The following is a 15816-nucleotide window of genomic DNA, read 5'->3' on the forward strand; positions in this document are numbered from 1 at the left end:
ATTTTAGAATATAGGGACAAACTTACAATATACCTAATAAAAAGATTGAAATTCTATATGACCAATATGATTGTTAGACTTCAATACTTTATTCTTAAATATGAGGGAGTTAATGGCCAAAGAATTTGTTATTTTAATTAACCACTGCTCTATCTTTTTTGTTGTCAAAACAATTTGTCATTAGATATATATTGAATGAAATATTTAATATTTTCAAGATATTACGTTCAAAATATAACTATTAAAAAGAGAAAAAAAATAGAATTATAGAGAAGAAACTAAAAAAATAAAAGAGAAAAAGTGTATAAAAAAAACTTTAGCCTACATATCATCAAAAGACTATCAAATGCAAAAGGGGATAAACTTGAGGGATCAAAATCAAACAATTAAAAAAATTGGAGGACCAAAATTAAACAATTGAGAAATTTAGGGGGACAAAACAATATTTAAGCCTTAGAAAAACTAATATTTTTTTTTTGTAAAGTATAGAAAAACATCATTTATAATTTTCTTTTTTGAAAGATTCCATAATGAGACGATATTATTAATAACCTTGGTACTAAATTACTTTTTCAAATATATATTTATGATATTTTTTAAAATTAAACTCTTAAAATTTTACAAATGTTATTGGTGTTGTTTTAACATTTTTAACACACTTTCGAATGATGAATCGCATAGCAAAGCTTGTGGTAGCATCTCCAAATAAAATATTTTATCTAATAAAATGATAATTTTTAGAAGTGTCCATGGATATTGTGATCATGGGTTATATTATGGAGATCTTGTTACAATTACCCTTACGAAAGGACAAGTTATATTTAATTTAAACAAGTCATACTTCCATATTTTGCTTAATTAGAATTAAAGGTAACATGGTCAATCGTGCACTTAACGTGGTGTATAAGTGAACATAGCATTGTAAAAATGTTAGAGTAATTCATAATTTAATAAGGAAATTCTCACACACTCACGAAACGTATTTGAGGACCCTTTCAGCTTGATAAAATCAACAAAAAAACATTTTTCCCAAATAGCTAGTTGATTACCATCTTAATTAATCCTTTATGGGCAAAAATTACACTAGATAATCGATTATCACTAAATGATAGATAGTTATCTCTTTTTTTAACACCTTATAATTGAATATTAGGGCTTATACTCGATTAGCTATGAAGCAATTTGAAAACTTCCCGTCAAAAAATACAGGTGTGTGTAGTATCCCTGCACGGTATTAGATATTCATAGGCCTTAGTAAATAAGGGTGGTGAGGCTTTCCCGCAACGGCGAGAGGCCCTGTTTGGTGATATTTATGTGTTCTCATGGTGATGAGGGAGCCATTCATATAAGGTGAGAAGCTCTGTATTATTAGTGTATAAGCATTATACAAGTTAAGTTATGTCCTCCTTTTCTCCCGTTAGGAGGGAGGTATTTATAGAGACACTTGAGCCTGGGGTTTCCTTGGAAATGATAACTGCATACTCAGCCAATTGTGGATAATTAAATATCTAATTCCTAGGAGGACGAGGATTCACTAGTGACTTTGACTTCTCTCTAATCAAGAAACGTTTCTTCTCACATTTCCATCATTGGGCGGGTGATGGTACTTAGGGATAGGCGAGGGTTACGCCCTCTCACCTTTGCTAGGCCCTTTACAAACATATCACTACAATATTTTTTCTACTTCGAGTGAGGCTATAAGAATACCCATCCATTAGGATATTAATTTATATTGAGAATACCCATTACCAGGGGCGGACACATGTAAGGGCTTGGTGTGGCTAAAGCCCCACCAAAATTTTTAAATTTTTTTTTTAATATATATTTATAGAGAATAAGAGGCATAAGAAGAAATAAAATTAAAACTAATACATCTCCCTCACAATAAACAATAAGCTACCTACCTACATTATAGGCTATATTATAGATGGTGGTGGAGTACACTTACTTTGCGTAACTTACACATTAAAATTAAAACCAGAATTTTTTCTTTCTTTTATATTATATATATAATATATATTATAGAGAGGAGAGAGATTAAAGTGTAAAAGTTAAAAAAAAAAAATTATTAATTCTCTCTTACAGTCTAACATAAGAAGAAGTTACAAAGTTACAGCAACAATTTTATTCTCCATCTCAAATATTACAAACCTTCCACTCTCCTTCTCATTGTAAATCTTTCATTTTCTCCTCTAATTTTTCTATTTGGCTTGGATAGATTTGTTTATGGGTGATTGAAAATCTAAGATAAAGTGAGTATTTTAATTTTTCTCTTATTTTTTCTTCTTTATTGGTTGAACCCTAAAACCCCAATTTGTTAAAAAAATTCAATTTTCTCAATTTATCATAATAGTTTCTTTCATAATCAATTAGTTTTAATGTTATATTTATAATATTAGTATGAATAACTATTTTACATGGTTTCATTGATGTCTTTACAGGATGGAGAAATTTTTTCCGGTACTTTCTAGAGACAAAGCTATTTCTTCGACTAACCTAGAAGCATCGAAAACTCAACATCCAAATGAGAGTATCAAAGTTGTTGATTATGAATTGTTGGAAACGGATCCAGGAATTAGACTTCCAATTTCAAGTTATCATCCTGACATCCAAAATGAGGTAAGAAAAGCTTATTTAAAAATAGGTCATCATCAACCTCCTCACAATTTCGTGTACCCTTGGTCTGTTCAAGGTAAACAAAGACGTCGATTTTGCAAAAATTGGTTTGATTTGTATGACTGGATTGATTATAGTGAATCTAAGGATCTAGCATTTTGTTTGCCATGTTTTTTGTTTAAAAATGTCTCTAAATATGGGGGGATCACTTCGTGGGAGACGATTTTGGTGATTGGAAGCATGCTCAAAGATTGGCTAATCATGCTACTTCTTCTAATAGTCATGTTGATTGTATGCATATGGGTTATGCTCTCATGAACCCAAACCAAAGTATTAAAGACGCGTTTGTTAATCAAACTAAGCAAATGAATGTTGAATATCGTGTTCGTGTAAACACATCCCTTATAGCTACTAAGTTTCTCTTGAGATGTGGCATGCCATTTAGAGGGAGTGACGAGTCCCTTAACTCTTTATTTAAGGGGCCATTTCTTGAGTTGGTGGATACATTAAAGGAAATTAACCCAGAAATAGCTAGTGTAATAGATTGTGCTCTGGGAAATAACCTTATGAATGCCCCTAAGATTCAAAAGGATCTTGCTGCTGCTTGTGCATGTGAAATAACTCAACAAATTATATGTGATATTGCAGATGATGTGTTTTGTGTTTTAATTGATGAATCTGGTGATGTTGCTGGTAAAGAACAAATGGCTGTTGTTATTCGCTATGTTAGTAGTGAAGGTTTGGTAAAAGAAAGGTTTCTTGGCATTGTAAGTGTTAAAGAAACAAGTGCTAAGTCACTTAAGGAGGCACTTGAGAAGTTGTTGTCTATTAATGGCTTGAGTTTATCTAGCATTAGGGGGCAAGGGTATGACGGAGCTAGCAATATGAGAGGTAAGTTTGGTGGTTTGAGAACTTTAATCCAAAATGAGAATTCATCTGCTTATTATGTGCATTGTTTCGCCCATCAACTTCAATTGGCACTTGTTGCATGTGCTAAGACTCACAAAGATGTTAGTGGTTTTTTCGGTAAGGTCAATATGCTTGTTAATTTCATACGATCTTCTAACAAGAGACAGGAATTGCTACGGGACAAACAAGTAATTCAATTTGCTAAATTGATTAAATAGGGTCAGATAGAGACAGGTAGTGGATTAAATCAAGAATCATCTATTGCTAGAGTAGGTGACACTCGTTGGGGTTCCCACTTTAGGACTCTCACTAGTTTGATGACTTTGTATGGTGCCATTATTGGGGTACTTGAAGAAGTTGGGAATGATACGTCATTTGAAAAATATGGTGAAATTATGCTTTTGTTAGATGTGTTTCAATCCTTTGATTTTATCTTCATGTTATATATGATGGTTGAGATTTTAGGATTTACAAATGATTTGAGTGTAGCGTTACAAAAGCGTGATCAAGATCTTTTGAATGCTTTGTCACTCGTCAATGCTACCAAACAAGAATTACAAGAAATGAGGAATGATGGATGGGAAGAACTTATATCTAAGGTTATGGAAATTTGCAATAAGCATGATATTGATGTACCTGATATGGATGCACCGTATGTGCAAGGGAAGAAACCTAGGCGACATGCTACAACTTCTAGTGTTTCTAATTTGCATCATTATAAGCATGATTGTCTGTTTAATGTTTTAGATTTGCAGTTGTATGAGCTCAATGCTAGGTTTGATGAAGAGAATACTGAACTTTTACAATGTGTTTCATGTTTGAGTCCTTCATCATCATTTGCAGCTTTTGATGTGAAAAAACTACTAAGGATGGTTGAACTTTATCCAAATGATTTTGTAGATGTGCCGGAAGTGGTGGTACGGCATCAACTTCAAAATTATGTTAGAAATGTTAGATGTGACCCAAATTTTGCAAAGTTAAAAGGACTTTCAGATCTTTGTGCAAAACTTGTGGAAACAAATAAGTGCAAAACATTTGATATGGTTTATAAGCTTTTGAAGTTAGCTGTAGTCTTGCCGGTAGCAACTGCAAGCGTGGAGCGTGTTTTTTCAGCTATGAAGTTTGTGAAGAGTCAATTATGTAACAAAATTAGTGATCAATGGTTAAATGACCGTCTTGTAACTTTTATAGAAAGAGATGTTCTTGGAACAATTAACAATGATGTTATTTTAGCTCATTTTCAAGAAATGGATAGTAGAAGATTTTCATTGTAATTTATTGTATTAAACAATATTACTTTTTATTTTCAATATGATTTAGTTTGTAGTTTCTTTTATGTTTAGCCCCACCAATATATATTGTCTGGATCCGCCCCTGCCCATTACTAAAAAATGATCACGATTGTTCATACTTCGTCTTAGCAATAGATCTTTTCCCAAAGTGGAAGAAGCTGAATAAAAGTGTGAAGCTAAATATATATCATGAGTTCCATTTATTAGATGAAATATTATCTATTTCTAAGGTGGCCAAACAATGAAATAAACACATGGCATATATTCATATGAACAAAATATATCAAAATAATTCATTCAAAATATTACTGCTTCGTTAAGCTTCACATTATCCAACAAAACAAGTTAAACTTATATTGATTAAAGCGAACACAATCGAGAAAGATCTTAAATTAAACATTCTTAAGCAAGAAGATATAGATGATAAACCTAAGGATGACACTTAAATCACTTGTAATTTGTTAGTTAGCTCACGTCTTCCGTTACACATCCCGACATTGTATTCCTCTAATGCATAATTCTTTCCAAATTTTAGAACCTCTTTCTTCATTACATTACAGATATATCTATAGAGATTTCCTCTACAATATAATATCTCTCTATTTGAATCTCAGGCCTTTACAATTATCCATTAACTTAGAACCAACAAATTTAAGTATATTTCTTTATGTTTTACCGTGATAATATAATGCATGTGGGAGAAAACATGACATTATGGTAATGCTGGAATTGTACTAGCAGTGTAAGAGTGACAATAGTAGGCCAATACAACTTATTTGAAACTATTATCCTATAGCGTTCATCTTTATCTCTTTAACTTTACATCATATCCCTAATTACTTTCCTTTCAACTCTATCATGTCAGTCCTAATGTTGTGATTCAAACCTTCTACTAGTATATTCCACCTGAAGGCTTGGTGAGTATAGTCATAGATTTCTGGCATGACATAACTCGTTACCAAAGTAAATTCTACCGATAAAAAACAACATAAAAACTAAAAGAAATAACACTTGTTTTTCTCATCACTAATTAAAATAAATACATGAAATCATAAGTAAATAATCATAAATAAACATAAATTAATTACATAATTCAAGTATCAAGGTGTTGAATATCTCACGATAAATGAGTGATAAATTTCATGATATTCAATTATACAATTTAGGTTTTCAAACATTATAAAATACTCATCACCACACCATTGACTAATGTTAAAGACATTATGCGTAAGTATTTCACAAACAAAACACCGTCTACAGTTATTGTGGAGGAATTTTCCCACCATTTCTAAACATCATTTACATAATTCCATGGTTCCTAGACTCTCCAACAAGATCTTCCCCCATTACATGATATACAAAATTCCAAACCTTTTCTATAGTAAGAAGCTATTGTCTTCTCCGCAACAACAATTCATATTTTCTTATGTGGAGATTAACCAACACTCTCTAAATAGTCTTTATTTCATCATTCTGACATCATCATCACCTTGGAATGGTCATAACCTTTCCCGTTCTTTTTTCACATACAACATTTAGATTGAAAAAAATTAATAATCAAGATGTGGGATAAGTTATAATAACTTACTCCTCCTCTTATTTTAAATCTTATATCCATAGTTGGATTAATCAAATCCTTAATATGAAGCAACCTAGAATTCAACGATTTAATTCGCCTTTTAAGAGACTACTTTTTAGAGATAGACTAATTCCATTCTTTTTATATTTCATATATTGATTATCTTTTGTTTCAATTTAGTTTTATTCATGTTCTATGATTTTGCTATTTTGAATAACAGTGATAACGAAAAAGGTGATTTGATTGTGAGGAGAATATATGTTTGAAATTTGAGTTTTTGAGAGATATACATTTTTTAGATCGTAACAAAAAAATTAAAAAAAGATCATCATGAATATAGAGAATGTATATTTTATTCAAATTCAAATAAAAAAATGTATTCTCTTGAAACAAAGTGTGTCAAATGTTTAAAGAAATTGAGAAAGAATTTAACTTTGAGTTGGTAAGTTTAATGATTTTTTATTTATTTTAAGATTAATTATGTACGGAAGAATGATAAGAGAAGCGATGGTGAGACATCTTTATTTTTTAATTAGAGAGAAAAATATTAACAATTGAATTGATCAATGGTTAGGATTCCACCTTAAGAAAAAAAATATATAACATTTAACTGGATTAAAAGAGTTTTAAAAAAAATAAAAATTTAATACTCTAAAAAACTGTGACATACTTTCTTCCAAAACTAATTACTTAAAAAAAATCCTTTAAAGAAAATTTAAGAGATTGAATCATATAAATTAACTCTACTGTAAATTATTTTATTTAAAGAAACATAAAAATGCAAACAAAATACATATTCTCTTTTTTATAATTACTAATTTCCTCTTTTTTATTTTCTGATATAAATTATGTATTTACTCTCTAACTATCTTAATTAAGATTTATTTTGACAATCCTACTTAAAATCTAATTAAAAGAATTTAAAATGTATAATAAAATATATACTAACATAACAATTAATAACAATAAAATATACAAACATATCACAAAATATATGCATGTTCACGTGAAATGAATCAGGACACAAAACTATCACACACACACATATATATATATATATATATATATATATATATATATATATATATATATATATATATATATATATATATATATATATATATATATATATATATATATATATATATATATATATATATATATATATATATATATATATATATATATATATATATATATATATATATATATATATAGTTTGGTTGCTCTCGGGCTTGGGCCCTCCCTCCTAATTTCCAAAAAAAATAAAAATTACGTAGTATATTTAAAAAAAAAAAAAATATAGTAGTATATTCTTATTATTTATTTTTATGTAATTTTTTATAATAATTTAAAAAATCAATATAACTTTTTTATTTTAAAAGTGTAGGTGCAAAAAGAAAAACAACTAATTTGGATTTAAAAAACGGGTCAGCCCAATCACACAGTCCATTGGGTCTGCACATTAAATTAGGTTGAAAATCTGTATATAAAACGATCCTTTCTTCTCAAAACCCTAACTCCCGTCTCTCTGGTTTTGTGAGCTGCTACTCCATCTTCAGAGGCAGAGAAGAAACATGGGTAAAATTTCTCTCCTCTCGATTCGATTTACACGATTCTCCTTCTCCCTCTCTATGTTTGATCTGTTTGTTAGAAATGATAAACTGGTTTTTTGATTGGTGTTGTGATTTGTGATACTGTGAATAGGTGCCTACAAGTACGTTTCTGAGCTATGGCGCAAGAAGCAGTCCGATGTGATGAGGTTTATGAGCCGTGTGAGGTGCTGGGAGTACCGTCAGCAATCTTCCATTGTTCGTCTCACCAGGCCTACTCGTCCTGACAAGGCTCGCCGTTTGGGCTACAAGGCCAAACAGGTATCCCTTTCTCTCATAGGTTTCTATCATTTTGTTTATATTATTGTTGATTCGGTAGGGTTTTGGTTACTGAGTTGTTACCTCTTTAGTTAGAATTAGGGTTTTTACAAATTGTTAAGTTTGAATTTAATTAATTATATTCAATTTTATTATGTTTCGATTAAGTAAACCCTATTTTTTGTTTGTCTAAAATGAATAACTACAACTATTCAACTATCTATTTTATATGGGTTTCAATTTCAGTTATATAAAATTGTAATTACCTTCATAATCAGTGCATTTTATATGATTAATATTTAGTTTTTTGTATAACCTTATGCATTGTCTTTTGATTGTTCTTTGGATCTGTCATTTTATCTGAATTTAAGAACTGTAATTTGGTTGGATGAGATTTTTATAGTTATTGTGTTACTGAATTTTCATTTTATTACTCCAGGGTTATGTTGTTTACCGTATTCGTGTCCGTAGAGGTGGTAGGAAGAGGCCAGTTCCCAAAGGTATTGTTTATGGTAAGCCAACCAACCAGGGAGTTACCCAATTGAAGTTTCAGAGAAGCAAGAGGTCACTTGCTGAGGAGCGTGCTGGACGCAAGCTTGGCGGTCTCAGGGTTCTCAACTCCTACTGGGTCAATGAGGTTTGTTTCTGTGATCTTTTATATATTTTGTTTAAATTGGTTTTGAAAATTTTAGTGGTTGTTCTTAACACTATTTGTTTTCCTAATAGGATTCAACCTTCAAATATTTTGAGGTCATTTTGGTTGATGTTGCACACACTGCTATTAGAAATGACCCAAGAATCAACTGGCTCGTCAACCCTGTCCACAAGCATAGGGAACTTCGTGGTCTCACTTCTGCAGGAAAAGAAAACAGAGGTTTGAGGGGCAAGGGACACCGCAACCACAAGAACCGTCCTTCCCGCAGAGCAACCTGGAAGAAGAACAATACTGTTTCTCTTCGTCGTTACCGTTGATTACTGCAACTATTTTGTTTTGCTTCATTCTCTGGATTTTTCGAATGCTTTATATTTTGTTGGGATATTTAAGTATCAAGTTTTTGTATTGTCTACTGCCTAGAAACTCATTTTGTTTGTTAAAGAAGAGAGATTTATGATAATTTTCCCATGTTTGATTATTTTTCTATTTCTTTGAAGTTTTAATATGGTATTTTTGTTTTACTGTTATTTGATAAACCCACATGTCCTATTGGATTGCAAAAATTTAAGCTTTACTATTAGTGTTCTATCGCCATTTACACCATCCACTAGTGGCATATTTTCGTTTATTGATGTAATTGTGGTTGTTTCTGTGATTTAAACTGTGTATTTTCTTTTATAGCTCCTTAGCCTCCCCAACTATTGAGTGTCATTGGTGTTAAGACCTAATCCCTAGAGCAATTCATCGTAACTTGTCATTATCATATGTTGTTTTTATCTTTCCCCTTATATAGTTTGATAGATTGTTCTTGTAAGAATAGGTAGATGACTGTCAATTACTTTGTGAGCTTAAATTACGAGAACTTGTTTGATTCTTGTTCTTATTGTTATCCTGTATTTTCATTTGTTTTTCCCTTTAACGAGAGTTCTACTTTAGTTTGACAACTGCTTTGTCTGGTAATTCACAATGATAATTTCCAATTGAAAGTGTTTTAATGTTGTCTTAGATTAATATGAAAAATTGAAAATGATACAACATTCTGTCATAGATCTTTGAAAATGATACACCATTCTGTCATAAATCTTTAATCAATATGAAAGTGATGCATGAAAAAATATTTGCAGAAATATAAGAATCTAACATAAAATCCTATTGTCGCATAACAAGTGCAATAACGGATGCTTTCTATCTGTCATGTGATGAAAAGAGTCTATGAAGTTGCGATTCATGATGGACTTTATAGTTACTAGGAAAAGTTAGAACCGTTAGGAATTCTATAACAGGATCAGTTTGAGTGGCAGATTCGACCAAATTTTTTTCGGTAAGCTCATGTTACAAATTTCTGCCGAAGGAAATCCAGGATTTAGATATTGAGGCAGACTTGAAAGTTGTCCTCAATCATCTTTGGTGTACTAAGATTCCCTCCAAGTTCTTTATTTTAGCTCGGAGATTGATGTTGGATAGGTTATCGATGAAGAATAACTTGTTGTTTGGCGAGTAATCAACAGAGATAGAGACTTAAGGTGTGCTCTTTGTTTTAATAAAGATGAAAGTTTGAATCATCTTTTCTTCTCTTGCTCCGTTGCGATTTCTGTTTGGAGTCGAGTGGGATTGTGGTTGGGCATTGAGTTACAACCTCATACCAATCAGTGTGTTGCGATTTCTGTTTGGAGTCGAGTGGGATTGTGGTTGGGCATTGAGTTACAACCTCATACCAATCAGTGTGTCTCTTTCGTTAAATCGTGTAATTTTTTGCGGGTGGCTTTTGGTAAGGAGAAGGCAGGCATGATTTGGATAGCATCTTGGATTATTTGGTCGGGGAGAAACCACACTTTGTTCTAAGATAGTCTTTAATCTAGATGAAATTGTTCTGTCTATTAATTTTATTTCGTGAAATTGATTAATTGTTGGTCTATTGATTTTATTTTGTGAAATTGATTAATTGTTTGTAGTTTGTTGTCAAATGTTTGTAATTGGTACGGTTAATTTATTGTGCCTTTGCTTTATTTGAGTAGATCGTAAGTAGTCGTAGACCGTTGTGTAAGGGTTGGAATACCCATGTCCTGTACTTTGATATTGAATTTTCGATTATAAAAAAACATCTAGATCATATAGTCTGGTGGTATATTAGTTAAAAAATGAGATCCTTAAGTGAAAAATATGCTTATATTTATATGCTCAAGAGAAGAATCTAAGAATATTGATAGGCTCTCGGTTGATGAATTTCAAAGTTCATTGATAGTACATGAATAAAAAAATTCATATACTAAGACTAAAACACAAAGGAAATTATTTACAGAGTTCGAAAATTATACTTATAATTGTCAAAACCGTAACAAGTTCAAAAAATGATCCATTAAAAAACGAATTCACGAACAAGTTCGAAATCTGTTAGTATCAAAATATATCTTTTTCTTATCTTTATTCAGTTAAGGTTTGAAGACATATTACAACAATTCTCCACCTTGACTATGGTGATATTAATTTAAAAACTAATCACTTTGTTGCTCTCTCCAAAGCTTGAATCACTCTCGAACAAATTCGATTAAGTCCAAACAGTGGCTGAACATTGATCTTGACAATGATTTAGTAAACATATCTCCTGAATTCTCTTTTCAGGACACTTTTTAAACTAACATTTTCATTGACTATATCATGTCCACAATAAAGTGTACATGAATGTCAGTGTGTTTTGCCCTCTCTTGATAAACTCGATGATTGACCCAGTGAATAACAATTTGACTATCACAATTTATCTTCACACATTCTTGAGTAATATCTAACTTCCTAACCATGCCTTTTGTTCATATGGCTTCCTTGACCCCTTTACCACGAGTAATATATTTCGCCTGAGTAACAAATAACGCGATCATTGATTGTTGATTTGTGTTAATCTCTATTTTTATTATTGACATTAATTTTGATAAAATTAACTTGGCAGCAACATGTTGATCAAGATGTTCTAACATATAGAGAAACATGTTGAACAAGATGTCTTATTATAATGATGAAAAGACATCTGGGAATGTGATGTCATTCTATGTGGCGTCCAAGATTGAGGTATCATAGATTCTTTTTGATATTCAAAGATTATTATATGTTTCTAAATATAGAGACATTTTAGAAAAAAATTGTTTAAAGACCTATTTTTATACAAAAGATTCTGTAGACATTTAGCAGTCTCTTTCTGCGTCTTTGAAGCCCAAATCTAGTCCAGACTTATGCTTATAAATAGATTGGTACAAACCTAATTTAAGTGTTGAACAAATAACTAAGATTTGTGTGATTGTTTTAGGGTTTGTATGTTAATTATGAACCTCTCTAATATCACTCTGATATAAGAGGAGGATTGTCTCTTTGAGTTGTAAGTTCAGTTAATCATTCTTAAGCTTTTAAGCATTGACTAATTATGTGTCTTTGGAGTGTAACTCTGAAACATTCATTGTTATTATAGTTTCATCACTGGTGTGATTGAAAGAGAAGTGAGAGGTGTTTCATGCCTAGGTGAGTCTTAGGTAGAAATTAAGCACGGGTAGTAATTAGGTGAGTAGATTGTAAACTGGAGATAGTTTGCTGACAATCTACAAACTGATACTATTTATTGGATATCCTTTTAGGCTTGGTAGATTCCATAGTAGGTGTTGTACACCGAACTAGGTTAACAACTCTGCGAGTGCTTTTACTTTCAACATTCCTATTTGTGTATATTGTTCATTATGATTTGATCAGATATTAGTGTCTCGACATCTCGTAGGACATCTATATATGATACCAGAATTTCAATTTGTCTTTCAACGTATAGCTGTCACAATCAGCATAAACACAAAACCACATTACTTGCATAGTCTAAATCTACATTGAATTTGTGAGCTTTTTAAATCATCCTTTAGATAACTATTCAAACATCAACATCAACTTCAAAAAAATTTAATGAACCTGTCTAGGATTTTTCATAAATTGGTTTACTATGTTGATTGCATATGCTAAATCCGTCATACTACAAACCATATTATACATAATGCTTCCAACTCCACTTGAATATGGAGTATTTTTCATTATCTTCGTCTCTTTCATGGTTTGAGGACATTGTTTAACTGGAAGTTTTGTATGATAAACTAAAGAAGTGTCGAAGGTTTTAGCATCTTGCATTCTAAACGCCCCACCACTTTCTTCAAGTAATTAGATTGAGATAAGAATCATTCACTCTTCTTACGACATCCCATGATATCCATACCCATAATTATTTTAACTTCACCAAGATCTTTCATCTCAAAATTTCCATTCAAAATCTCTTTGAGCTTACCCATCTATATCTTACTAGATAGAAAAAGGTAGATAATGATTTTCTCATTTCTCTAAAAAAAATTACATAGATGACATTATTACTTTTCACAAAATCATATTTAAGAAGATATTCATCAAACCAATAATAGCATTGTCTTGTACTTTGTTTTAATCCATATAAAGATTTCTTCAACAAATATACCTTAAAATTATCTTCTATAAAACATTCAAATTATTCTATATAGATTTTCTATCAAGGTCTTTGTTTAAGAAAAAAAATTTGACGTCCATTTGTTCCAAATTAATATATTGATTAACAATATTCATAAGTTCCTTTATAGTACAATATTTTACCTCAGGTGAAATTTGTGCATTGTAATAACTCCCTTTTTTCTGAGTAAAACTTTCTGATACAAGTCTTGACTTAAACATTGGTTCTTCAATTTCTAGAATATCTTCATTTTTCTTGAAGATTAACTTGCCTACAACCCCCCATTGTTTCTTAGGTAGTCTCACAAGATCCCAAATACGATTCTTTATTAGTGACTTCATCCATCTCATCATTTACCGCAATCAACAATCTTTAACTATTATAGACGGTCTTTGGTTTTGAGTCTTGCAACCCTTTAATCGCAATCAAAGCATGACAAATAAGATCAACATAATCATACTTTTGAGGCGGCAAAATCTCCCTCATAACTCTATCATAAGCCAACTAATGATTAGGAGAAATTGTGAGTGTGTTTACCTATAATAGTTTTGGAAACGAGAGTCACAACTACCTCCTCGACTTTATTCTCACTAGTAGGAACCTGCACCTCAAACTATGTCTTTTATAGCATGAATTTGAGTTATGATTGGAATCAAGAAATTCGAACAGTCTTGATTCGAGTTATGGTCTTTGATTCTAATTATGAATTTTTTCATTTCCCAAAAAATAATTTCGAAAAAAATGATTTGTATCATGACAACCCATGATTTGAATCATAAGAAGTTTGGGGATTTGGAATTTGGTGTTAGAAACGTGATTCGAGTCATGACATTGCTTTGCTCGAATCATGAAGAATTTTGATTTAGATCATTGCTTGGTTTAATTCGAATCAAACACGGAAATTTGGTTTTTGAAATAGTTTCGAGAAGCTTGATTCTAACCATGAGTGAGAAATTTGAACCACGTTACTTGAATAATGATTAGAAACAAGCAGTCAAAATTTGAGTTCTTTATCTCTTGATTTTGATCATTTGCTCATTAGATTTGAATCACTCCTTTTGTCTTTGACTCGAATTTAAGTGTCATTTTTACATTATGTGTCTTATTTCTAACACATATATAAGTTATTTATCACTCTAATTTTCATTAAGAAACGAATGAAATAATCATACAATAGCTTTTGATAAACTTTGAGTGCTCATCATTCACACAAAATCTCTTTCAAAGAAACCTTGAAGAAAAGCTTTTTTGAATCCTAATTTATTGAGTGATAAATGTTTTTTGTGAGATTTTATGAAAAGTTATCTTCAACCTCAAATCATAATACCATTGGTGAGTGTTGCTCAACTATAGGAGAGAGTGTCCGCTCTTGTTGTGAAGTGGTTCATTAGGCATTCTAATGATTTTGTGAAGATTTTTCAGATAGTATAATCGGTTTGTGTCTTTTGGAGATTCAATTCCAGTTAAGAAAAAGAACAAGTTTTTTTCAACAAATTTTAGAGTTTCTAGCATCTTTCTACAAATCAAGATTCAGACAAGGGGATCCCGATAGAACCGAGTGGGGATCCCGATAGAACCAAGTGAAGATTGTTTTGGACAGGATCTTGGAGTGCATTGAAGAATTTTGTGAAGGGGTACCTGATCGAGATTGTGGATCTTGGAGAAAACCAAGAATTTGAATGTTTAGCTTAGCAGTTAGTTCTAAATATTTTCGAATTTGATATGTGATTATCATTTGTACTAAAAAACAATGTACAAAATTCACAATGGAAGAAAATAACAAATTTCGATGACTTTTCATTGAATACTGGATTAAATACAAGCGAGGACAAAGCTAAACTAGTATGAATCTCAGTGTACAATCTTTGCTTGCCTTTGGCACACTAGGTGGCGGGTTTGGCTGGGTAACATGATGAAAATGTGTCGGAATGCAAATCCTTGAGTGACGGTCGACCCCGTCCTTGGCCTCAGAAAGTGGCGAGAAGCATGAAACTTTCATTAATTTGTACTTAGTTTTGCATGCTTTAAGTCTATTGCTTTTTGTAGAGCACAAAACTTTCACTAATTTGTACGTAGTTATTCAAGTTTTAAGTTTATTGTTTTTAGTAGTGCATATATTGTTAGATTTAATTTCTAGTCAATAGCGATATAATGTTCAAGCGTAGAGATATGTGTTAAATCTAGGGATGACAAAATGGATGAATTGGATGGATTTGGATTGGATTGTTAATGGATGGATCAAAACGATCCATTAATCCATTAACAATCCACTAAACTTTCTTTTGAAAAATCCAATCCAATCCATCCATCAAGGGATAGAATCCATCTAATCCATCCATTAAGTATTTCTAATGGATGGATATCCATCCATCCGTAAAATTAACTTTGATATTTTTTTA

General features: G+C 31.2%; 1 protein-coding gene and 1 pseudogene across 1 annotated transcript; both read left to right on the forward strand.

Moving 5' to 3' along the window:
* The first annotated feature begins 2442 nt into the window (after positions 1 to 2442).
* LOC131655999 (uncharacterized) lies at positions 2443 to 4799 on the forward strand (annotated as a pseudogene).
* A 3040-nt stretch (positions 4800 to 7839) lies between these two features.
* Positions 7840 to 9400, forward strand: LOC131661733 (large ribosomal subunit protein eL15y). Its single transcript, XM_058931341.1, has 4 exons — positions 7840 to 7977; positions 8104 to 8270; positions 8707 to 8904; positions 8994 to 9400. The coding sequence occupies exons 1-4, from the start codon at positions 7974 to 7976 to the stop codon at positions 9237 to 9239; spliced, it is 615 nt and encodes a 204-aa protein (XP_058787324.1). The 5' UTR covers positions 7840 to 7973; the 3' UTR covers positions 9240 to 9400.
* The last annotated feature ends 6416 nt before the right edge of the window (positions 9401 to 15816 follow it).

The sequence above is a fragment of the Vicia villosa genome, linkage group LG3, assembly GCF_029867415.1.
Source record: "Vicia villosa cultivar HV-30 ecotype Madison, WI linkage group LG3, Vvil1.0, whole genome shotgun sequence".
Taxonomy (NCBI): Eukaryota; Viridiplantae; Streptophyta; class Magnoliopsida; order Fabales; family Fabaceae; genus Vicia; species Vicia villosa.

Bases quoted from the DNA above. Each gene is read 5' to 3' on its own strand.
- LOC131661733 (XM_058931341.1), top strand. The intron at 8,271-8,706 runs GTATCCCTTTCT...TTATTACTCCAG, and splicing joins TGGGCTACAAGGCCAAACAG to GGTTATGTTGTTTACCGTAT. The intron at 8,905-8,993 runs GTTTGTTTCTGT...TTTTCCTAATAG, and splicing joins ACTCCTACTGGGTCAATGAG to GATTCAACCTTCAAATATTT.